This window comes from Cynocephalus volans, chromosome 2 (genome assembly GCF_027409185.1).
Source record: "Cynocephalus volans isolate mCynVol1 chromosome 2, mCynVol1.pri, whole genome shotgun sequence".
In the NCBI taxonomy this organism is placed as follows: Eukaryota; Metazoa; Chordata; class Mammalia; order Dermoptera; family Cynocephalidae; genus Cynocephalus; species Cynocephalus volans.
Genome location: NC_084461.1, coordinates 118841348 through 118866340, shown reverse-complemented (window position 1 = coordinate 118866340; position 24993 = coordinate 118841348). Strand labels below are relative to the sequence as shown.

Here is a 24993-nt window from a genome sequence, read left to right as displayed (position 1 = left end):
TGAAAGTTTTTGTATCTTTGATATTATAACTCCTACTCTGGGAATTTCCCCCCAAAGAAATGAGACTATACATACAACAATAATATACAGCAAAAGAAGACAGGTTAGGTAAGTAATGTTGAGTCTACTCAAAGGCCTGTTATGTATCTAAGGTTAGGAAAACTATTACCAACAGTAAAATATTTGTCATTTGTTAGTCAAACAAAAAAGTAAGGTGCTAAGTTATAGCTATATTATGACTACAACCATGGGAAATACACACAGGAGAAAGACGAGAGAGAAATGCATTCAATGGTCACACGGGCCATGGTACAGAAGCCAGGAGGGTGCCATCCCACACAGAGGTTGTGCAGTGAGAATACTTAAGTTTGAAGCTTGGTCCCACCACTGAAAGCTCCATGACTAAGAAATTATTCGGAACCTCAATTTACTTTTAAAAATAAGGATATTTAATAGTGTCAATCTCAGGACTATTGTATAGATAAATAAAAGTTTATGTGAAGCTTTTAAAACAGTATCAGGCCATCATATATTAATAACTCAAATGTTAGTTATTGTAAAGTAGAATCACTAGATTTTTTTTTTCTTGTATTTGTAATTACAGGTATACATCCATGTGAAGGTTCAAATCCCAGCTTCATCAATTTACTGTCTGTGTAACCTGGGCAAGTTATTTAACTCCTCTATGCTTCAGTTTGCTCATTTGTAAAATGGAAATAATGGTACCTTTCTGAGTCATGGTCCCCTCCTGCCAGTGACCACCCCAACCATAGCTGTTCACAGCATGACACATAACTTTAAAGTTGTAAACTCCCATTCAACACTCTGAGAAGGAGACATCTAAGGTCTCTATTTCTGTAGACTTAGGGTACCTTATGAAGTAAACATTCAACTACTCTTTCTAAAACACTGGAAACAGTATAAAAGTAATTTATCATTAGGTAATCAGCTGTCTTATATCTGAATTTATTTTAAGGGATCTTTTAGAAGTACCTTTTCAAAAATTTTGTATAAATTATATGTTGTCTCTTTACTAAAGGTGTCCTGAACTAGAATAAAATCAACTTGTGAGCAAGAACGGTGTTTTATACTTCTTTTGACTCACTAAACCTGGCACATTACTAGGAACATTTTAAGGGTCAATTAATGCATGCTGGTGAGACAACCATGGCTAAAGTTTATGTTTTAGCATGGAATTGATAACAAATGAGCTTTAGTTATCACATTTATTTTCTCCTAACATCTGCCTTACCCAGAAACAACTTAAACCACTTCAAATTCTTTCAGTGAAAGTATAGATCGCAAACACCAAGGTATCTGACTCTTTTATTTTCTATCGGTTGCTATTTGTGGAGTCACACTAGTCAATTCTAGTTACTCTTCCCGTAACAGAACACTTTTCTGCTTATGGACTCTGAAAGAGAAATTGCAAACAAACAGAAAACCAACCTTTTTAGACATACATAAAGAATCAAGAGTTTTCTAAAAGTATAATCTGAAAGTCCTATTTCTACCTTCTGTATAGTATGCATATTGTCATTCTCATATTCTACTAGAATACGTCTTCACATTTCAAACTGGATTACTCTTTTAAAATACTGGATTACATTCAAGTAGTAAAAACAAGAACAGTGCATTCTATTGAATATTTTTGCATGTTCTTATTGCAATACTAGTTAAAACACCAGCAAATAATTTTTTTGCACATTCAGTGGCTCAACAAATGCATGATACTTTTAATTTGACTGAAGTTGCAAGTCAACTGGAGAAAATGTATGAAATTGCAGCACTAATTTCTGAAATAAAAGGACTGAAATTCCTCTTTCCAACTTCTCCCTCCAGTCCATCACTACTCCGCATGTTCCTGCTCTTGTCCTGGAATTAGCCACCGAATACTCTCTGTTCGAATGGTAGCATACATAATAAAACTAATTAAAAAGAATGAGGAAAATACAAGCAACCAGTCCACACTTTTTATCAGAGTGCTGGGAAGAGGGCCTATTTGGTCAGCTTGAGTTACCACCACATTTTTCTTGGCTTCTATACCTGAAAGAGAAATCAATTGTTTCAAATCAGTTAGAAAAAGCACCTGCCACAGACTTCTCTTAAGTATTATGCATGGTATGCAAAATGACATGCAGTCCTAAAATAAACACCACCACTAATATATCTGGGATGGATTTCACTTGCCTGTCAGTTTAATTTGTAACTTGCCTTTCTCCCCAACGCATCAAAGGATCAGGAATCCATTCAGCTATTCAAAGCTAAAACACTAGAATTTCTGAGAAGTCATTAAGAGGTTTCTTAGACAATGCATTGTTAAGAGTTGCCTTTTGTGCTCTTTTGAGACCAAAATTCAACAAGTAACTAGTAAAGGTACTCTCAGAAGTCTACAGAATGTTTTCACAGGTTAAGTAATGCTAAATTCAAAATGCTTTTAAATTTACAGAAAGAATTGTTAGACCAACTAGCCACCACTGGGATCAGTGATTACCAAAGATGCTGTGACTCCTACCTAGGTTTCAGTTGTGTTCTAGGTCTTCTTAGTGCATTGAAAAAAATGAGTCCCACTCCCCACATCAATCTGAGTGACAATTGGGAATCCACTGCAAGACCTGAAATAGCTAACCACCTTGTAATATCCCAGTCTTACGCCTATGAGCTAACTCAGCTCTTTGTTCTTTAGGGCTAGATAAAAGTGACTACATGCAACTTAATATATATGAAAGGTGTGTTACAATTTGTATTTACTTCCAGTGAATATTCTTCAGGAAGAAGTGGGGTGCTCATAATTGAGGCATTAACGCTTTTGAGGAGTGAACTTTTCCAGTGGAAGAGACTTCTCCAATTTACAGTGCTCAAAATTTACATACATTAAAAAATAAGGTCATATGTTTTGGCAAATATTAAGAAAATAGCATCTGCAAATGAATTAATAAATGGAACACTACTCAACAATATAAAGGAACAAAACATAACCAAGGCAGTATCTCACAAGCACAATGTTGGGTAAAATAAGCCAGACAAAAAATAATACATACTGTATGTCTCCATTAATACAAAGTTCAAAACAGGTAACACTAGTCTATGGTATTAGAAGTCAGGATTGTGGTTATCTTCAGGGAGGACAGGAGAAGTAATGCTGAAGAGGGGCTAGAAATGTTCTATTTCTTGATCTGAGTACTGGTTACTGTTCGCTTTGTGAAAATTCATCACCCTGTACACTTAATGATTTATGCACATTTTTGTGTAAATATTAAAATGTAAGTGAAAAATATATGTTAAAAGGTATCTATAAGTGGCTGGCCAGCTGCCAAAAATAAAATAAAAAGTATCTATAGGTGAAGTGTATGGTATGTGAATTATATTTCAATAAAGGTGTTTGTTTTTTCTTAAAAATGCATCTATAAACGTTAAAATTACCTATTCATGTTGAACTTGCCATTGATTGGGAGATATTTAACAGGATCATAACAGTTCATTAGAAAAGTATTACATCTCAAAATCAATCTTGAATCCTTCACTTAGGATAAGGATTATAATAGATCAAAACCCACAGAAGGCACATACCCCCCACTATAAAATATCTTCTCCCTCAGTATATTATTTCTACATACCCGTCTGATTAAAAATGAAGATTTTCAGTGTTTCCAATGTTCGATCTGTATGGTTAAATCTAGCCATTGGTTTAGCTCCTTGAAATAACAAAATGTTAGGAACAGCTACAGTGCCAAACCTAGTAGAAAGACTACAAGAGAAAGAAGTCAGTCAGAAAACCTAAATTAACGATGGGCTTTCTCACACGATTACCATATCAGAATGGACAGAAATAAATGAAAAAGGATCAGTTTCGCGTGACCTAGGGAGGTTTCTGATATTTAAGTTTTAGGCTTTTAGAGGGCCGCCCGTGGTGGCTCACTCAGGAGAGTGTGGTGCTGACAACACCAAGGCCACGGGTTCGGATCCCTATATAGGGATGGCTGGTTAGCTCACATGGGAGAGTGTGGTGCTGACAACACCAAGTCAAGGGTCAAGATCCCCTTACCAGTCATCTTTAAAAAAAATAAAATAAAAAATAAACTTCAGGCTTTTAGTTTGTTACTGATGTCTTTCCTTATGGGTCTTGGTTCGGGGCATTCCTGTTCTGCAATCTGAGTTGCTTTCTATTACAATATAGATGCACCCATGACACGATTATTTCACTATTTAAGTTCCTAACTGTGAAAACAGATCAAACATAAAATGCTAATTCATGGACAAAGCACACTGGCAACTTACTTGACAGAAGAAATTTCAAAGTCTTCAGAATGCCCCTCCTCACCCCTCAAAAAAGATCAACTTATGGTAAGCAATTAGTTTGGTAAGTTGGCACATGGGAATATATGATCTAACAAACACTCCAGGAAGTGTACAATTAGGGCAGGATGACTTGGAAGTAATATGACTTTTACATAACACAGACCAGTGGTGATCAACTCCAGAGTCAAAACACTCTGTGTTCAAGCCTCAGTTTCCCCATTAGTAAAATAGTAATATTGGATAATCAGAATTTTTCTCCTTTGTAAACATGCTGACTTAAATATTAACATAAGAGGCAAACACATGTCCCAGCCCATATAATAAGAACAAGTGTCCACTTCTCCATAATTAAGGCACCATACCAGGCACTATATGGAGGTGAAGGAAAGAAAGAACAAAGCAAACAGTAAAAGTCTGTGGTGGGGCGGAGGGAGGTGGCGGGGGCAGACAGTGCCAGACCCCAAACCAAAGAGTACTAAGAATGCATGGGGGCAGTGGAGGGCCTGTCAAAGCTGAACATTGACCTGAACTGTCCTCCCAATCAATCTGTTTCCCTGGGCCAGGCCACTTAGTCTGATGCCCATATGAGAATTACTAATTTGTGGGGAATTTCTTTCTTCATAAACAGCTTCAGGTAAACATTGGCAGTTACATTCCCATACTGAAAATCAGTGGAGTGCAAATTAATAAGGTTTTGCTCTACGTCATTTTTCTTCGTCTTCCAGACACTTCTAAGTATTAACATACAAACTCCCTGTGCTCTGCTAAGAAGCATCCGATTTAGAAGAAGAGGGGGAACACACAGTTTATAACCCCAGCACAATCATAGCACTTCAGGGAAATATAGAACATCTGAACAAAGTTCTCTGTACCTTATTTTATTGAACATTTAAAATAAGACAAAAGTTTGCTGGTAGTCATCCTCAGGGTGGGGGGTGGGGGGGAAGAGAGAGAAAAGCTCAGTGAACTTTAAAAGAAATATAAAACAAAGGTAAATGTTATTTTAAAGAGCTAAATTGATTCATTATTTTATTGTCTACTGCAGAACATGCATGCAAGAATAAATGTAAATCATAAGAGAGAAAGAAAGAAGGAGGAAAAAGGAAAGGAAGGAAAGAAAGAAATCCTAAGTAGACACAGAACAGGGGTGCTGGGAGTTAGACTGCCAGGGGTGGGGACCTAAACTGTAGGTTAAAGTCAGAAAGGAATATCCTACTGTGATGCCAACTGTGCTAATTCAGTCTGGCCAGGACCCTAAAAATTCCTCTGGCTCCTCCCCTGCCATCAGGTGCCATCACCTGCCACCTTTTATTTATTTATTTATTTATTTATTTTTAAAAGATGACCAGTAAGGGGATCTTAACCCTTGACTTGGTGTTGTGAGCACCACGCTCAGCCAATGAGCGAACCGGCCATCCCTATATAGGATCTGAACCCATGGCCTTGGTGTTTTCAGTACCACACTCTTCCAAGTGAGCCACGGGCTGGCCCCATCTGCCACCTTTAAATCCCCCACACAGAGAACAGGCACAGGCCTCTTTCTTTAAGGGAAAAAGAAAGTGATGCCACCAGCTCCCTCAAGAGTTTGACAATCCTCACTATTCACTCCTGCCTTTCCCTTCCTTCAGTCCTGTACCAAAGCTCATGCCCACCTCCTCTATTTCTAAGCTAACTAATTAAAGCCTCCAAATAACTACAACCATCAGCCAAAAGGATGAGACGCTAACCCCACCCAGGGAACATACCTGCTGTGCTGAGATGCATCCAGTGCCAAAAAATGAAGAGCTGGAAATGCCCGGGGCAGAGAATTAAAATGAGGGGCCAAACTGGCAGAAAATCGGCACCATGGGGTGTAGAACAGGACTAGGGTACAGTCACTACCGTTTGGATTTAGAAAATCCATAAGATCCTATGGTAAAAGAAACAAGTGTTAAAGTCAGCAGTAAATGTACATGTAACACTTTTCTGGAAGGATCCCCAAGAAACAAGAAATACTGCTGCCTCCAGGGAGAGGAGGGAGACTGTGCAATGTACCCTCAGGAACCTTTTGTATTTAGAACCATATGAACCTGTGAATCAGCAGCAAAGTACTACCAGATGCCACATTATAAACTTTCCTCTAAGCTTTCCTAATATTACTACAGAGCTATTCAATATTTTTAATAATTCATCAATTCAAATACTAAATGCTCACAGGATACAGGCCACTGCACCAACCTTTCAGCTGTGCATCTCAATCTAAAATGGCATTATTAGAGCACTATGATCTCAGATCCAAACTATCATTTCAGTAGAGGTGGGTCTGTACTAAGCAGTCAGATAAATATATTTTGTCACGGGGCTGGCCAGTTAGCTCACTACATAGAGCATGGTGCTGATAACACCAAGGTCAAGGGTTCTAACCCCCATACCAGCCACCTGCCAAAAATAAAAAAATTTGGCCAAAGGTTAGTTCAATTCAAGGGTGCACCGCCCCTGCCACCATCTGTTTAAACTGTAACTCAGACCGTTTAAACTGCTCTCTCGTGGTCATGTATGACCCGTGAAACAGTCCTGAAGAGCTGAGGCACAGTGTCTACCAGTCACTCAGAGGGAACATGAAGGCAGCACTAGCCCCTGCCCTTGGAGGAGTGACATGCACTAAATGTACTGTGCCCTCCTCGACAGCAAGCAATCACAACTTTCAAAGCTAGGATTTACTTCTCTTTTATAAGCAGCCTGAATTCATCCTGTTATTCTGGCTTCTTAACCAGCCGACAGAAATTGTCAGTCTTTATTTCAGTATTCCCTTTGGAATCACCATTTATCCAACTATCAGGAAAAGCATGGCTTGGTTTAGGAGAATGGTTTCAGCTCTCACTCCAGAATAAACAGTGGATTCACATTCTTTAGAGGAAAGAGAAACTATCATCAATATTTTAATGAAAACATATTTTCTAGGGGCATCACTAGTCTAAATAATGCTAAATTGCAATTTTAGTAATTCAGATATTTTTAAGTTGTCTCTATTATAAATACTTCATTTGGAAGAAGAAAAACGCTGGGATTCTGATGTCAAGCACCTATCTGTCCACTGGGATTTTTATCATGAGTCCTGGTGGTGAAATTACTGCAAGACGAGTAGGCTTAGGCCACCTAAAAAGCCTAATTGACACTAGTTATATTTCCTCCTTTCCCTATAAACATCATAGACAGCAAAGTTAATTTTCACTGGAGCAGTCATTAAATGCTATTCCAATTGCAATATGATAAAGATTGACTCTCACTTTGAAAGTTGATAGAGTATTAAATCATAAAATTAATGTGCTAGAAAGGAGAAAAGTACTATATAATTTTTTTCTTACCTGTGACATATTCAAAATTTTCAGAGTAAAATTTTCTAATCCTGTCACATTTCTCTCCTCACAGGTCACCTTTGGGGATTTCAGACTTTCGGTGTTATTGGCGTCCTCTGTCGGGGCTGGGTCGGATTCTGGCACTTCTGGCTCTGCGTAATACTCCTCTTCCCTATCAGGGAAGTTTGCTCTAGCACTGTCCAGAGAGTAGAGGCTCTCTCGGAGGTCACACCTCGAGTCTTCCTCTCCTCCAGCATCGCAGGTGCCACTGCTGTACCCTGAGCTCGGTTTGTCCTCAGCTTCCCCAGGAATCACAGACAACATCACCCTGTGGTCACCATGGGTGTCCAGCCCCAGCACTGCACCAGCCTCTTCTGCTGCCCTGTCCTGGCCCATCGGATCACGTGGGGGCTCCTCTTCACTCAGGTACACAGCCCCCACCTGCAGAGGGTGAGCAGGCTTCTCCTCTGACAAGTGACCACCTTCTTCTGCAACTAAACCATGCCAGCATGTTCACAGTCATATTTGACTTGAAAATAAATGATCCCCAAAGAATTACAGTTCTCACATATGAAATGTTCCCTTTCCATTAAACTACCAGAGAGCTATCCACCATTCTCCAGTTCAGGAAGAAGGTCACAGAGCACACTAGATTAATGACTATTAAATAAATAAGTGGACAAACACATAGTTTTACATGAACCCTGCAGCTTGCCATGTGGATTATAACCAAAAATATTCCAGTGGAGATATCCAATTAAGAAAATATAAACTTGTTAACATTTTTATTTGTTTGATAAGAATACTCAAGAAACTACTAACAGTTTTATGCAAGATTCTACTAGGGCAAAGCATCTTTGCACACATTGTAACAGCTCTGTGAGATAGGCAAGACAAGCGTTATCTAGCCCACTTAATAGATGACCAAGTTAAAGCACAGAGAAGCTAAGCGTAGTGCCCAATGGCACATAGCTAGTAAGCAGCAGAGCCAGGTCTGGAAGCAAAATCTTCTGGCTGTTACCCAGAATGGGCCTTATCCTCCCTGCCATGATACCTTGGGGGATGTTGAGACATACCTCCTGAGGAACACTGCTCATGCCACACAGCAGCTCCTTCCTGAGGTGGCCTGACAGCTGGACTCTGCTCTGCTCTCCTGCCTGCACCCTTGGGTTGCTGCCCTTGGGAGTACTAAGAGATAGGCCCACCCACGCAGGGGCAGCAGGAGAAGGAAGAAGAGGACCTTCTTCCTACTTTGGAGCCAGAAGGAAAGCCTTGGGCAAAATGCTCAGATAAGGGAAGAGTCTCAGGCAGTTTTGTATACCCATTTAGCATCTCCATTCACATCTGTAGCAATGACTCCTGCTTTCTAATTCTTATCAACTCAACACCAGCTGCCAGACTCTGTGCCAGGCCCTGACCAGGGGAAACAAATGAGGCTAGCTACCCTCAGGAAAGCTCACCATGAGGCTGGGGAATGAGGCTGTGTAATGAGCTCTGCATGCCAACAGTGGGAATGACCAACAGGCTTCAAAGCTGGCAACAGGTTTGGGAGCTTCCTAAGGTATGCACATTTGTAAAAGGCCTCAAAAAATATCCCTACAGAGCCCATAATTCAGAGGGCACTGAGTAGAGTACACAAAAGGACTTGCCTAAGTAGAGGGCACAGTTAACCCTAGGGTAAATACAGCTCTGCTTGCATCTAACAAACCTCAAAAGCAAGATCCGAAAGGATCAAACCATTTTCAAGTGACTTTTTTTGGCAGCTGGCCAGTACAGGGATTGAATCCTGGAACTTGGTATCAAGTAACTTAACAGTACCCCAGAACAAAGCTCAAGAATATTTATAGGAATACTAAAATATCCAGTGTTCAACAAGGTAAAACTCATGTCTGGCATCCAATCGAAAATTACCAGACATTAGGCTGGCCGGTTGGCTCAGTTGCTTACAGTGTGGTGTTGTGATCCCCATGTTGGCTAGCCACAAAAAAAAAAAAAATTCCAGACATGAAATATAATCCATAATGAGAGTTACCAGCCAATCAAAACTGACCCAGAACTTACACAGATGTCAAAATTAGTAGACAAGGATATTAAAATAGTAATTATAACTGTGTCACATATGTTCAAAAAGTTAGTTTAGGATGTTAAAAAAAAAAAAAAAACCTGGGCCGGCCCGTGGCTCACTCGGGAGAGTGTGGTGCTGAGAACACCAAGGCCTCGGGTTCAGATCCCATATACGGATGGCCGGTTCGTTCACTGGCTGAGCGTGGTGCTCAGAACACCAAGTCAAGGGTTAAGATCCCCTTACTGGTCATCTTTAAAAAAAAAAAAAAAAAAACCCAAATCTTACTTCTAAAGATGAAAACTATAAAAAACTACATGTATGAGATGAAAACTGCACTGGATGGGGTTAACAGCAGATAAGACATTGCAGAACAAAAGAATAGTATACTTAAAGGCATAGTAATACACAGAACCTATCCAAAATGAAACACATTCAGAAAAAAAGAATCTGCCCCCCCACCTCCGGCCATATAAAAGCATCAGTGAGCTATGGGACAATTTCAAGTAGCCTAATGTATAGATAATTGGAGTACTGGAAAGGGGGTGTGGGGCAGGGAGAAAATATTTTAAGAAATAATGGACAAAAACTTTCCAAACTTGATGAAAACTATAAATCCTAGTATCCAAAAACCTCAACAAACCCCAAGCTCAATGAACTATACCAAGGCATATCATAATCAAATTGCTCAAAATAGTGACAAAGAGAAAAATCTTAAAAGCAGCCAGAGAAAAAAGACACATTATGTACAGAGTAACAAAGACAAGGATGACAGCAGATTTTTTGCTGGAAACAATGCAAGCAAGAGCAGTGTCTTTGAAGCACTGAAAGAAAACAACTATAAATCTAGAATTCTATAAGCAACAAAATACCTTTCAAAAACAAGGGTAAAATAAATACTTCTTCATACACACTAAAGCTAAAAGAATTCATAACCAGCAGACCCACATGACAAAAATCTTAAAGGAACTCCTTCAAGCAGAAGAAAAATGATACCAGATGGAAATATGAATCCACATAAGCGAATAAAGAGTACCAGACATGGTAACTAAATGGATAAAAATACACAATTCTTTCCAAAAGCCTATCTATAAAGAGAAAAAGGAAGACGGGGTAGTAGCCATGGGCAGGCAAGGGACTAAGGGAAGTTTCTATTTTGGTTTTTAGGACATGGGAGCAATTTGAGGATATATAAGGTTGATAGGAAAGCAGGTAACGAGAGAGAGGTGACAATGTAGGTTAAAGAGGGCAGAGTTCAGGGCTTGGGCAGCAAGGTGAGTCTTCAGCAGAAGAAGGTCAATCAAGGGCCAGCCCATGGCTCACTCGGGAGAGTGTGATGCTGATAACACCAAGGCCACGGGTTCAGATCCCTATATAGGGATGGCTGGTTAGCTCACTTGGGAGAGTGTCGTGCTGACAACACCGAGTCAAGGGTTGGATGACCTTACCGGTCATCTTTAAAAAAAAGGAAAAGAAAAAGGTCAATCATTTCCATGACTATAACCCAGAGACGGGGCTGGGTGCCTAGGCAGGGGGCTTTGCCATTTTTGTGGGGACAGGACCACATAGCCTGTCTTTCTATATAGCCTTAGGCTGATAAGCATGTATTGCTTGTATAATCAGAAGAAAAAACATGTTGGTTGGATCATCCACAAGATAGAGCAGGAAATGAAGCCAGAGAGGCTAAGAATCTGGAGAAAGAAGGATGCCAGGTTTGGGGGCTTTAATAATCCGTTTATGTTGCTTATAACAAAAGACCTGAGACTGGGTGTTTTATAAAGAAAACAAAATTTATTGTTTACAGTTTCTGAGGCGGGGAAGTCCAAAGCCCATCTGGTGTTGGCAACAGTGACCCAGGGGTCTCACATTGCAAGACAGTGAAAGCAGAGCAAGAGAGAGAGACAAAATCTCTTCTTCTTTTAAAGCCCTCAGAACCACACCCCTGACCACCATAGCATGGTCCTACAATCCAATCATCTCTTCAAAGCTCTGCCTTTTAATTACCATAATAGGATTTCCCACCCTCTTAACGGTCTTAGTGGGGGCCAAGCTTCTAATACATAAAACTTGGGGAATACAATTCAAGCTTCAATAGTTTTGGGGGGACATAATTCAGTCCACTACAAGGGCCAATCCTACTCACAAACACCCAGCTCCTCAAAGATTGCCCTCACTAAACCTAATCAACAGCCTAGGTTCCATAAGTAAATGCAGAATGTCTAAACACTGAAAGAACCTCAAGAAAATAAAATCAGGGCACAAATTAGAATCTGGTTCTCTCTGGACACCCTCGCATAGATGTCCCCTGCAGAAAATCAACAGGGAGTCTGAGTGATGCACGATGCTAGTATTTTATGTTCAGGAATATTGTTTTTCTGCCCTGTGAAGATATTTAAGTATACAGTACAGATTAGGAACAAAAAACATTTTTATGCCCTCAGGACCCAATATTTTCGGGTGTTAAGAAGAAATGAAACATTCCATACTAAGATAAAAATGGCATACTATGTGAGAGCTGTTGAACCCTCCCATGGTAATGTGCTTTTTTTTTTTTTTTTTTTGTCTTTTTTGTGACCGGCTGCAGAGCGCACCAGCCATCCCTATATAGGATCCGAACCCGTCGCGGAAGCGCTGCTGCGCTCCCAGCACCGCAGTCTCCCGAGTGCGCCATGGGGTCGGCCCGGTAATGTGCTTTTTAAGAGACTTTTTAACCTAACAAACTGACTACACTTTGAGCCATGCATTAAGTGAAAATTACTGCATCACTGGTAGCAAGGAAGTTGTCTGGAGAGCAAGAGTGGGGGCACCATGCCAAATCTGCCAGGGAGCACTAGCCTAGGTCAGCACCAGCACACCCTTCCAGCTTTTCTCAGAAGGCTCTCTACCAGCTGCAGGTTTCTTCACAATGGTTTCTGTGGCAGGGAAGCCAAGTGGAAAAGGATCAAAAATAGCCAGGGGTTGGAGGGGCATCAACCCATGGTTTCCATAGGCAATACTCGGTGTGCTCATCTAACGAATGGAGAAAATACCACCAAAATGCAGAAAAGTACAGGGCTACTGTGAAGATTAAATGAGAAAAGATGTGTATGGACACTGGCACATGGTAAGCATTCCATAAACAGCTGCAGGGATGATGATGATAATGATGATTGGAGGTTACAATTCAAAGAGACGGAAAGGTGCCATAACAAAGTTCTATTAATTCCCCTGTTAAACACATTCAGAATCCATCCACTTGCCCCCATGCCCACTAACACTCCTCAGCCTTCTCTCACTTGGACAATTGCTATAGCCATCTAACTGGTCTCCGCGGTCAGCCCTCTATTTCCTCTCCAGACCCTGCTCCTCACAGCAAACCAAGTGGAACTGAAAGTTAAAAGGCAAATCTGATCATATCACTCCCCTGCTAAAATCTTTTCAATGGCTTCCGCCTGCCCTGTGAATAAGTATGGATTCCATAGCATTCTGCATACTCACTTGGCACCACCAGACATGGTCTTTGATCACTCACATTCTTTTGCCTTCCTCAGAGCTTTCTAAGGCTGTTTCTCTGCTGAAAAAGCCCTCTGACCCCGCTCTTCTTCTGGCTAAGCTGATTCATCCTTCAGATCTTACCCTAACATCACTTCTATAAAGACACCTACCTTGACGTTCAAACCAGGGTGGGAGGACTCCCATTACAGTGCCTGATAATGCCCTGAGACTCTCCTTGATGTATTTTTCAGTCTTGCAATTTACTTAATTATCTGTAGTCATTTCATGGCTGCCTTCCCCACCAGATAGGAGAGCGAGGCTGCTGCTTTGTCTGGCTCACCACTGTACCCCCAGTGCCCAGTACACTGTCTAGCATATGACAGGTGCTCAGTAAAATCTGCTAGCTGACTGCCTAGTGAAGATTGGCATAGGGGTCTTGAAGCCAGGAGTTCGCTCCTATTCCTAAACACCCGAACAGCACTGACACCTCCAGTTGCTAATCTGCCAGGGGTACCCTATGCAGAAAAAAAGCCTTAGATTTTCAGCCACCCTGAGAAGGAAACAGCTGGTGAAGGCTCCTCTGTCTGCACCCTGTCTTCATGGCCTGGCCATGATGACCAATGATCCACCCCACAGCTGATGTTATCCCTAGGATCTACATGAATGTGACCCTCACTGTCAGGTGGGCTCACACTGACCGCAACAATAAGTCCCCTGAATCAGCCTAGGTTCTGCGAGGAAAAACAGCACATTTAACTTGGGTAATGTGAGGAGAACTTAATAAAGAGACCAGTGTGAGCTGTGTGCAGAGAAACTAAAAGTAACGGTAAGGAACTCAAGGTCCAGAGGCAGAAGCAGTCAAGGGCCCCCCAAGAGGAGAGCTCTACCCCTCCCACAGCCAGGCATACCGCCAGTGCCACGGAGTATGCCAAAAACATCACCTCGGTGTGGGTATCCCACCACAGCCACCACAGTAACGGCTGCCATGAAAATGGCTAGATGTCACAACCACCACGCAGATGGTCCGTCAGCCACTGGAGTGCATTGATACAGGGAGAGTCACCAGCAGAGATAAAGAAAAGAAGAGGATGTCTCTCTCCACAAAGCCCATTCCAGAGTAAAGAAGAAGAATCTGCTCTAAGATAATATTGGGGGACCTGATCACACCTCTCAGCATTGGACAGATCATCTAGGTAACAATCAACAGAGTAACCATTACTCTTTCAGAAGGAGAGAAGAAATCCAAGGTTATCAGTGGTGGATGGGGGGAGGGAGAGGGGGGAGGGAGAGATTGGACAAAGGGGAATAAAGAATAAGTACAATTTGTAACAATATATATACTAGTAATATTGATTTGATCAACGTATGTCAACATTGAACCCCCAAAATATGTATAATCAATTACGATTCAATAAAAATTAAAAAAAAAAAAAAAGAGGAGAGCTCTATAAAAGTCACTGCCTTTCAGCAGGGGTGGGGAGATGGGGGAAGAAGGGGGACAGACAGCCTTGAGGGAGAGAGCTAAGAGAATCAATATCCTGACCTCACTCCCCCCTCATTCCAACTCAGAGGAAGCAAGGTGGCAGGAAAGCCTGTTACTCCATACAGGGCAGCCACTGAGGGCACAAAGTGGGGTGGAGAAGCTGGAGAATGATCTGGGGGACAAACAGAAGATACCCAGCACATGTTATCACCACTCTGAGGCTGGTGATTAAGTGTAGTGAGAATACAGAGGTTTAGCTGTGAAGTCAGGCAGACGTGGGCTTAAATGGTTGTGGCTCCTCAACTTCGGCTGTATGACCTTGGCAAAGGACTTACTGTCTCTCAGTCTCAGTGTACTAATCTATAAAACGGGAACGAAGGGTTTCAAGATGGCGGCGGCTGCGGCGGCTGGCGCGGAGTAGCTGAGGTGGAAAAGGTGGCCACTGGGCCTCAGGCAGCCGGGAAACTTGTGGACCTTCCTCTGGCCATCTCTTAAGGGAGGACTGCTGCTGCTGGCCGGTCGTGGGGACTCAACGCCACTTTGCCCCCGGCAGGAGAGGCTGCCTCATTTACAGACAACAGCTTTAAAGTGTGGAGCAGGAAAAGAACTGATTCTTAGCTGCAAAAGCGAGTCTTGAAATAGGGAACACGGCGCCAGGGCTGCTGTGGATGCAGCCAGGATCCCGGAGGCTGGGGCCGCACTGAAGGCGGCCAGCTGCCCTATTCAAGATTCGAGGTTTCAGGCCGGCATTAAAGAAGACTCCTGGGAGCGCCCGAGCTGCGCCGCGACTGAACAGCCCGAGGCGGCAGCGCCGAGAACACGGAAGGCAACAAACCAGTGACAGAGCGAGCGCCCGACCTGGCACAGCACTGTGAGTGATCCCTGGCACAGCTCTGTTCGGGGGGTGGTTGCCCACGCGGCTCCCCGACTGCACCACCAGGCCACTCACTGCCCCGGTGCTGCCTCCATTTTCCCAGGTGCGGGCAGCTCCGCCCTGCTCGGCCATTACTGAGCCCATTTGCTTGGCCTGGCGCGGGGCTTTCCGGACCCTGCGGGCCGGCTTCCTCTCCCACTCCCTCCACGGTTCTCTGGCAGGGCTGGGGGTGTGGGGCGTCCCGACCAGTTTTGGGAGGGCTAGGAAGTACGGGCGGGCCGACTGTCACTCCACCACTCCCTGGACTCCGGCCCCGGTAAACTTCCTGTTACTGGGAGGCAGATACCATCTCTGTGACCACCAGTTTGGAAAAAAGCCTAACGAATTTCTGGTTGGGAATAGTGTGGTAGGAGAGTTCCCAGGTCCGCTTGAACCTGCCGGAGAGCAGGCTGCAGGCGGGCACTAGACTCGGTTTATACCGGGGGGATACAAAGGTGAACAAGACCCGAGAAAGATCTACACAGTGTTACAAAGGCACCCAGAGAGACCGGTCGTCTGTGCCTAGCAGAAACCTGGTAGACTTCCTGGGCGAGGCGGTGCTGAGCAGGGTCTTGAAGGCCCAGCTGATAGACGAGGGGTGCAGAAGACACGCCCCAACCCAGCACAGTGTGCACAGAGGGGGGAGACGTGCGGCCAGGGAGGCGGAGACTCGACAGAAACCACACACCCGGTGGGGTCGCCACTGCACGATCTAACAGCCTGGGCCAGAGCACACGGAACGGGGAGAAGTCCTGTACAGAAAGTGAAAGCTCAACAGAGATCACACACCCTGTGGTACGTGATCCACCAGCCCAGCAGAGTACAAGCTGACCAGAAAGGTGGATCCCCGGAGAAGCCCAAGACCCGAGGCAACCACACACACAAGACACTAGAGGCCAACTGAGCAGTCACGGCGGGAGCCATACCAAATTGGCAACCACAGCAACATCCTAGTTAGTCATTAGTCTTAAACCGGTGGACTGTGAAACCCCCTGCCACAATGAATAAACACCAAAAAAAAGACACCAGAAATACAAAAATCAAGAAAGTACACCACCAAAAGTTAATAAATCTCATACTCTAGATCCTATAGAACAAGAAGCCCTTGAAATAACTGACAAGGAATTTCGAGTGATAATTCTAAAGAAACTGAATGAGATACAAGAAAACTCAGCTAGACATCATGATGAAATGAGGAAAAGTATACAGGATCTGAAAGAGGAAATATACAAGGAAATCAATGTCCTGAAAAAAAATGTAGCAGAACTTGCTGAACTGAAGAAGTTATTCAGCGAAATAAAAAACACAACGGAGAGTTTAACCAGCAGGCTTGTCGAAGTTGAAGAGAGAACCTCTGAACTTGAAGATGGGCTGTTTGAAATAACACAAGCAGACAAAAAGAAAGAAAAAAGAATCAAGAACATGGAAGAAAATCTGAGAGAGATATCAGACAACCTCAAGCGCTCAAATATCCGAGTCATGGGTATTCCAGAAGGGGAGGAAAATGGAGATTCCATTGAAAACATATTCAACAAAATAGTGGCAGAAAACTTCCCAGGTATAGGAAAAATCACAGATCTTCAGATCCAGGAAGCTCAACGATCTCCAAACGTATTCAACCCAAAAAGGCCTTCTCCAAGACATGTCATAGTCAAATTGGCAAAACTCAGAGACAAAGAGAGAATCTTAAAAGCTGCAAGAGAGAAGCGTCAAATCACCTATAAGGGAGCCCCAATCAGGTTAACATCAGACTTTTCATCACAAACCCTAAAAGCTAGAAAGGAATGGGATGATATTTTCAAAATACTAAAAGACAAAGATTGCCAACCAAGAATACTCTACCCTGCAAGGCTATCCTTCCGAAATGAGGGGCAAATAGTATATTTCTCAGACAAACAAAAACTGCGGGAGTTCACTACCACAAGACCACCCTTACAAGAAATCCTCAAGGGAGTACTGGGTTTGGTTCCTGAAAAATAACTACCACTGCCATAAAAACCTAAGAAAAATCTAAACCCGCTAGTACAATAAAAATGGCATTCATGAAGAGAAAACAAGCTAACAAAAACACTATCTACAACCTAAGGAACCAACAAACAAAGAAACCAAACAGTAAATCAGAAAGCAAGGAACAAAAGACACCTAAGACAACCAAACAACCAATAAAATGCTAAGAATAAATCAACACCTTTCAATAACAACTCTTAATGTTAAAGGCTTAAATTCCCCAATTAAAAGACACAGACTGGCTGACTGGATCAATAAGCAGGACCCAACTATATGCTGCCTACAAGAGACCCACCTCACCCATAAAGATTCACACAGACTAAGAGTGAAAGGATGGAAAAAGATTTACCATGCAAACAGAAAAGAAAAACGAGCTGGAGTGGCTATTCTTATATCTGACAAAATAGACTTTAAACTAAAAACCATAAAAAGAGACAATGAGGGACACTACTTAATGATAAAAGGACTGATCCATCAAGAAGACATAACAATCATAAATATGTACGCACCCAATGTTGGAGCAGCCAGATTTATAAAACAAACTCTATTAGACCTAAAGAAGGAAATAGACACTAATACCATAATAGCAGGGGACCTGAACACTCCACTGTCAATATTAGACAGATCATCTAGGCAAAGAATCAGTAGAGAAACACAAGATCTAAACAAGACTCTAGACCAATTGGAATTGGCAGATATCTACAGAACATTCCACCCAACAACCTCAGAATATTCATTCTTCTCATCAGCACATGGATCATTCTCCAAGATAGATCACATATTAGGTCACAAATCAAGTCTCAATAAATTCAAAAAAATTGGAATTATCCCATGTATCTTCTCAGACCACAATGGATTAAAACTAGAAATTAATAACAAGCGAAACTCTGGAAACTATACAAACACATGGAAATTAAACAGCATTCTACTTAATGACATATGGGTCCAAGAAGAAATCAAGCAGGAAATCAAAAAGTTTATTGAAACTAATGAAAACAATGATACATCATACCAAAACCTGTGGGATACTGCAAAAGCAGTATTGAGGGGAAAATTTATTGCATTAAATGCTCACTTCAGAAGAATGGAAAGATGGCAAGTGAACAACCTAACACTTCACCTTAAAGAACTAGAAAAACAAGAACAATCCAATCCTAAAGTTAGCAGACGGAGAGAAATCATTAAGATCAGAGCAGAACTAAATGAAATTGAAAACCAAAAAACAATTCAAAAGATCAACGAATCAAAAAGTTGGTTTTTTGAAAAGATAAATAAAATTGACAAACCATTAGCATGGCTAACAAAAAAAAGAAGAGAGAAGACTCAAATAACAAAAATTAGAAATGAAAAAGGCGATATTACAACTGATTCATCTGAAATACAAGGAATCATTCGAGACTACTATAAACAACTATACGCCAACAAATTTGAAAATCTGGAGGAAATGGATAAATTTCTGGACACACACAAGCTCCCAAAACTGAACCGTGAAGACGTAGAAAATTTGAACAGACCAATAACAATAAAGGAGATTGAAGCTGTTATCAGAAGGCTCCCAACAAAGAAAAGCCCAGGACCAGATGGATTCACAGCAGAATTTTACCAAACATTCAAAGAGGAATTGACACCGATTCTTTACAAACTATTCCAAAAGATTGAAACGGACGCAAATCTCCCAAACTCATTCTATGAAGCAAACATCATCCTGATACCAAAACCAGGTAAAGATATAACCAAAAAAGAAAACTACAGGCCGATATCCTTGATGAATATAGATGCAAAAATCCTCACTAAAATACTAGCAAACAGAATACAGCAACACATACGAAAAATTATTCATCACGATCAAGTGGGATTCATCCCAGGGATGCAAGGTTGGTTCAACATACGCAAATCAATAAATGTGATACACCATATTAATAAACTCAAACACAAGGACCATATGATCATCTCTATAGATGCTGAAAAAGCATTTGATAAAGTTCAGCACTCATTCATGACAAAGACCCTCTATAAGTTAGGTATAGAGGGAAAGTATCTCAACATAATTAAAGCCATATATGCCAAACCCACTGCCAATATCATCCTGAATGGGGAAAAGCTGAAAGCTTTTCCTTTAAGAACAGGAACTAGACAAGGATGCCCACTCTCACCACTCCTATTCAACATAGTGTTGGAAGTACTAGCCAGAGCAATCAGAGAAGAGAAGGAAATAAAGGGCATCCAGATTGGAAAAGATGAAGTCAAAATGTCCCTGTTTGCAGATGACATGATCCTATATATCGAACAGCCTAAAACCTCTACAAAAAAACTCTTGGAATTGATAAATGATTTCAGCACAGTAGCAGGATACAAAATCAACACACAAAAATCAGTAGCATTTCTTTTCTCCAATAGTGAACATGCAGAAGGAGAAATCAAGAAAGCCTGCCCATTTACAATAGCCACCAAAAAAATAAAATACTTAGGAATTGAGTTAACCAAGGAGGTGAAAAATCTCTATAATGAGAACTACAAACCACTGCTGAGAGAAATTAGAGAGGATACAAGAAGATGGAAAGATATTCCATGCTCTTGGATTGGAAGAATCAACATAGTGAAAATGTCCATACTACCCAAAGTGATATACAAATTCAATGCAATCCCCATCAAAATTCCAAAGACATTTTTCTCAGAAATGGAAAAAACTATTCAGACATTTATATGGAACAATAAAAGACCACGAATAGCCAAAGCAATGCTCAGCAAAAAAAATAAAGCTGGAGGCATAACACTACCTGACTTTAAGCTATACTACAAAGCTATAATAACCAAAACAGTATGGTACTGGCATAAAAACAGACACACTGACCAATGGAATAGAATAGAGAATCCAGAAATCAACGCACACACTTACTGCCATCTGATCTTTGACAAAGGCACCAAGCCTATTCACTGGGGAAGGGACTGCCTCTTCAGCAAGTGGTGCTGGGATAACTGGATATCGATATGCAGGAGAATGAAACTAGATCCATACCTCTCACCGTATACTAAAATCAACTCAAAATGGATTAAGGATTTAAATATACACCCTGAGACAATAAAACTTCTTAAAGAAAACATAGGGGAAACACTTCAGGAAATAGGACTGGGCACAGACTTCATGAATACGACCCCAAAAGCACGGGCAACCAAAGGAAAAATAAACAAATGGGATTATATCAAACTAAAAAGCTTCTGCACAGCAAAAGAAACAATTAAAAGAGTTAAAAGACAACCAACAGAGTGGGAGAAAATATTTGCAAAATATACATCTGACAAAGGATTAATATCCAGAATATATAAGGAACTCAAACAACTTTACAAGAAGAAAACAAGCAACCCAATTAAAAAATGGGCAAAAGAGCTAAATAGGCATTTCTCTAAGGAAGATATCCAAATGGCCAGCAGACATATGAAAAAATGCTCAACATCACTCAGCATCCGGGAAATGCAAATCAAAACCACATTGAGATACCATCTAACCCCAGTTAGGATGGCTAAAATCCAAAAGACTATGAACGATAAATGCTGGCGAGGCTGCGGAGAAAAAGGAACTCTCATACATTGTTGGTGGGACTGCAAAACGGTGCAGCCTCTATGGAAAATGGTATGGAGGTTCCTTAAACAATTGCGGATAGATCTACCATACGACCCAGCCATCCCACTGTTGGGAATATACCCAGAGGAATGGAAATCATCAAGTCGAAGGTATACCTGTTCCCCAATGTTTATCGCAGCACTCTTTACAATAGCCAAGAGTTGGAACCAGCCCAAATGCCCATCATCAGATGAGTGGATACGGAAAATGTGGTACATCTACACAATGGAATACTACTCAGCTATAAAAACGAATGAAATACTGCCATTTGCAACAACATGGATGGACCTCGAGAGAATTATATTAAGTGAAACAAGTCAGGCACAGAAAGAGAAATACCACATGTTCTCACTTATTGGTGGGAGCTAAAAATTAATATATAAATTCACACACACACATACACACATACACACACAAACCGGGGGGGGGGGAAGAAGATATAACAACCACAATTATTTGAAGTTGATACAACAAACAAACAGAAAGGACATGGTTGGGGGGGAGGGGGGGAGGGAGAAGGGAGGGAGGTTTTGGTGATGGGGAGCATTAATCAGCTACAATGTATATCGACAAAATAAAATTTAAAAAAAATAAAAAATAAAAAAAATAAAAAAAAAAAAAAAAAAAAAAAGAATAAAGGCTAAAAGGACAAAAATAGTTTATAATTCTTTACAGCAGGTTTTAATAATCCCGATTCCTAGGTTACACTTAAATCAGAACCTCAAGGTGTGGGAGTAGGCCCCAGTATTTTATAGAGCTCTCTACACTTGATCTTAGCCAAAAGGCCGAGAAGCGATTATAGAGCTCTAGGTGATCTTCATGTGTGGTCGAAGTTTAGGAGCACTGATTTTTATGGTATGCAGAGCATTCTAACATATACGATTTCATTGTAAACCCATGTACAACCAATCTTACAGCTACTCTGTTAATTATATACTAGAATATTCCAACCACAAAAGGATATTCCCATAAATAGAATACAAAAAAAGAATTGTCAATAAAAGCATATTGCCACATAAATCGATAAGGGGATGGTGTGATATAATACAAAGAAGATTAAAATTTTAATCAGAAGATCTATTTATGGATCTAGTAATAATTAGTTGAAGTTTTAAAAATTTTTCTCATTTGCTATGACGTGGTCTGTTTCTTATTCTGTCTTCAGTTCCCTTATTTCTAAAATAAATAACTGAACTAACAAAAATGATTTCCAAGCTACTTTCTAGCTCTCAACTTCTTTAATTTTAGAATGAGTAGAAAAATTTAGAGATAAAGGGATGAAGATTAAATTTTGAGCCTTATAATATACCTAATATACCTAAACACAAAGAATGATGACTCATTTCCTACAGAGACATCTTTAAATATGTTCTATCTTTCTAATTCCCTATCACCTACTTTTCTGATCCTGAATTTTTATCTTTTTCTGATGTTATACTCATAGACCCAGAACTTTGCTCTGAACAAATTTCCCATTATTTGAGTATGAGAAATCACTTTTTTAAAAACAATAATTACTAATTATTCATATTGTGTTTGCCAAACTGAAAATCTCACAACTTCAGTTCTTCAGATCATGAAGATGTATCATTTTCTTATCTCATCAATTAAATGAAGTAAAAAGTTATATGCATTAAAAAAAAAAAAAAAAAAAAAAAAAAAAAAAACGGGAACAATAACAACATCCACTGCATAAGCATTTCAAGATGAAATAAGATGATGCCCGTAAAGCACTAAGCATAGTGCCTGGCACACAGTGAATACTTTCATTAATGATAATAACTGTGTTACTATTCCTCACCCATTTCCCTGCTCATCAACAGTCTGCTGACCGGCCTCCTTCCAGGGCATTTCAGAAAAATGAAAGAGCTTCCTATTAAGCTTTGAATAACAAGCAAGGCCAAAGGGTCTGGACTTTAACAGGACTATGCAGGAGCAATGAGGGTAAGGCCTCCACTCCCACTTCAGCCAGGCCTCCAGCGTGGTGCTTTCCTCACTAGAAAAGCTCCTCAGAGCATGCTCTGGCAAGCGGGGGGTTACCCTGGGAATCTCCTTTGTTTTTCTTGTCTGTCCTTCATGCCGTCATCCGACCTAGAGCGTCCCCCTTAAGACAGTGGTGCAGCAGGGTGGACTCCAGCGCGCCCTGTGTAGTCAGAGACAGGCTCTGACACTTACCATACGTGCAAACTTGGGCAGATTGCTTGGCCTCAGCATCTCCATCTGTAGATGCTAATGGAATCTATCTCACAGGGTTGGTGGGAGGATTTAATGAGATGATGTTGCTTTATGCAAAGTTCCTGGCCCTGGCAGCAACAAATGTCGGCTATTGGTTATGATTATTATTAATAATAAAGTGCTCATCACAGGAGGGTATGCCTCAGCAGGCGCTGTATACGCGGTCCCTCCGGACTAACAGATGCTACTGAAGGGGCCTGAACTTGGCGGTGTCGCACCCGGGATCCCTCCGCCTTCCCCCTACCGCGGACCACGAGCGGGCAGCACACCGCGGAAGGAGGTCGGGACGAGCGCAAGGGAGGACGACGGCCAGAGGCGAGGCGCGCATTGCGGGCCTTCGCGCAGGTAAAGGAGCGTCGCCCGGGTGGAGACCTCCTCGTTCCGTCATCTCACGCACCGCCGCCTGCCGCCCCCGGCCACGGCCCCAGCCCCGGCCCGCACTCACCCTTCAGGCCGCGGGCGGGAAGCCCCAGCACCCACAGCAGTACCTGCCCCCAGCCGAGGAGCTGCATGGCGTACGGCGGCCGGGCCCACCACGCAGGTCGAAGGGTAACCGGCTCACGGCGACGCGAGTCGCGCTCTCAGACCGAGGAAGGCGGGGGGAGGAGAGCCCGGGAGCGCGGGCGCGGCCCCGCCCCGCCATCTTGACACCTGGCAGCCACCGCCGGCGCCATCTTTGAGTCGGGCAGACGTCCTCTGGCTCTCTTTAGGAGCCAGCTTCCGGATATCGCAGGTGGTTTCGAAGTCCGGGGAACCCCACGTCCAGAATGGTGCTTCAGTAGAGGTCCGTGGCCCCCTTTCTTCCCACTCGAGTTAGGGCCTGACTCCTTGCACCACGCAATGCTCCTACTCGCAGAATGTTTCCACACTTCATTCCCAGAGCCAGAAAGGCCCAGAAATCTTGGAGTACCCCATAGAGAACCTTTGGACTCTGCAAATCTCGAATCTCTTGCTTTATTCGTGCTACCCTACCTAGGGTTGACAGATGGAATACAGGATACCCAGTTAAATTTGAGTTTCACATAAATAATTTTTCACAATAAGGGACATAACATAACTGAGCACCCTGTAATTTTATTTGCTATATCTGACAACCCTAACTCTACCTATCTACTCAGAGCAAGAGATGTTTGGTTGGTTGGTTGGTTGGTTGGTTGGTTGGTTGGTTGGTTTTAACTAACCTCCAGAGCAACCTTTTCCTCCCTAAATCACCCACCTAGGGCTTGGACCATGAGCATTGGCTCTGGGTCATGGTGGAGGTGGAGCTACCTGGAGCATAAAGCTAGGAAGGGGCTTAGAATGAAGGCATAGATGGGAAGGTGAGGTGTGCAACTGAGGAACAGGGCTCTGCATTCCCAGGCGAAGGCACAGAGGGAAAGTGTAAGAGAAAATTCTTAGGAGGGATAAAGAGGATGATCCTATCCTGTCAATGATTAGGGTCTTTTGATGGAGAGGGTCTTCAAAAATCTAATGAAGCAAGTTTTGAGCAGCCACCAGGCCTAATCAATGCAGAGTGCAGCTTCCAAACTTATTATAATAAGAGGTTTGGGAAAAAATAGAAATAGA

At 42.0% G+C, this 24993-nt stretch overlaps 1 protein-coding gene across 1 annotated transcript; it reads right to left on the bottom strand.

Moving 5' to 3' along the window:
* Nucleotides 1–498: 498 nt before the first annotated feature.
* On the bottom strand, nt 499–24018 carry TXNDC15 (thioredoxin domain containing 15). Its single transcript, XM_063086833.1, has 5 exons — nt 23873–24018; nt 7644–8128; nt 6045–6208; nt 3618–3748; nt 499–2046 (listed from the first exon to the last, which is right to left on the bottom strand). The coding sequence occupies exons 1-5, from the start codon at nt 23937–23939 to the stop codon at nt 1850–1852; spliced, it is 1044 nt and encodes a 347-aa protein (XP_062942903.1). The 5' UTR covers nt 23940–24018; the 3' UTR covers nt 499–1849.
* Between the last annotated feature and the right edge of the window lie 975 nt (nt 24019–24993).

Excerpts from the sequence above, each read along its gene's own strand:
- TXNDC15 (XM_063086833.1), bottom strand. The coding sequence starts at position 23,939 with ATGCAGCTCCTCGGCTGGGGGCAGGTACTGCTGTGGGTGCTGGGGCTT. Across the intron at positions 8,129-23,872 it reads TCCCGCCCGCGGCCTGAAGG|TTGCAGAAGAAGGTGGTCAC; the intron begins GTGAGTGCGGGC and ends GGCATGGTTTAG. Across the intron at positions 3,749-6,044 it reads GATGCATCTCAGCACAGCAG|TCTTTCTACTAGGTTTGGCA; the intron begins GTATGTTCCCTG and ends TTTCTCTTGTAG.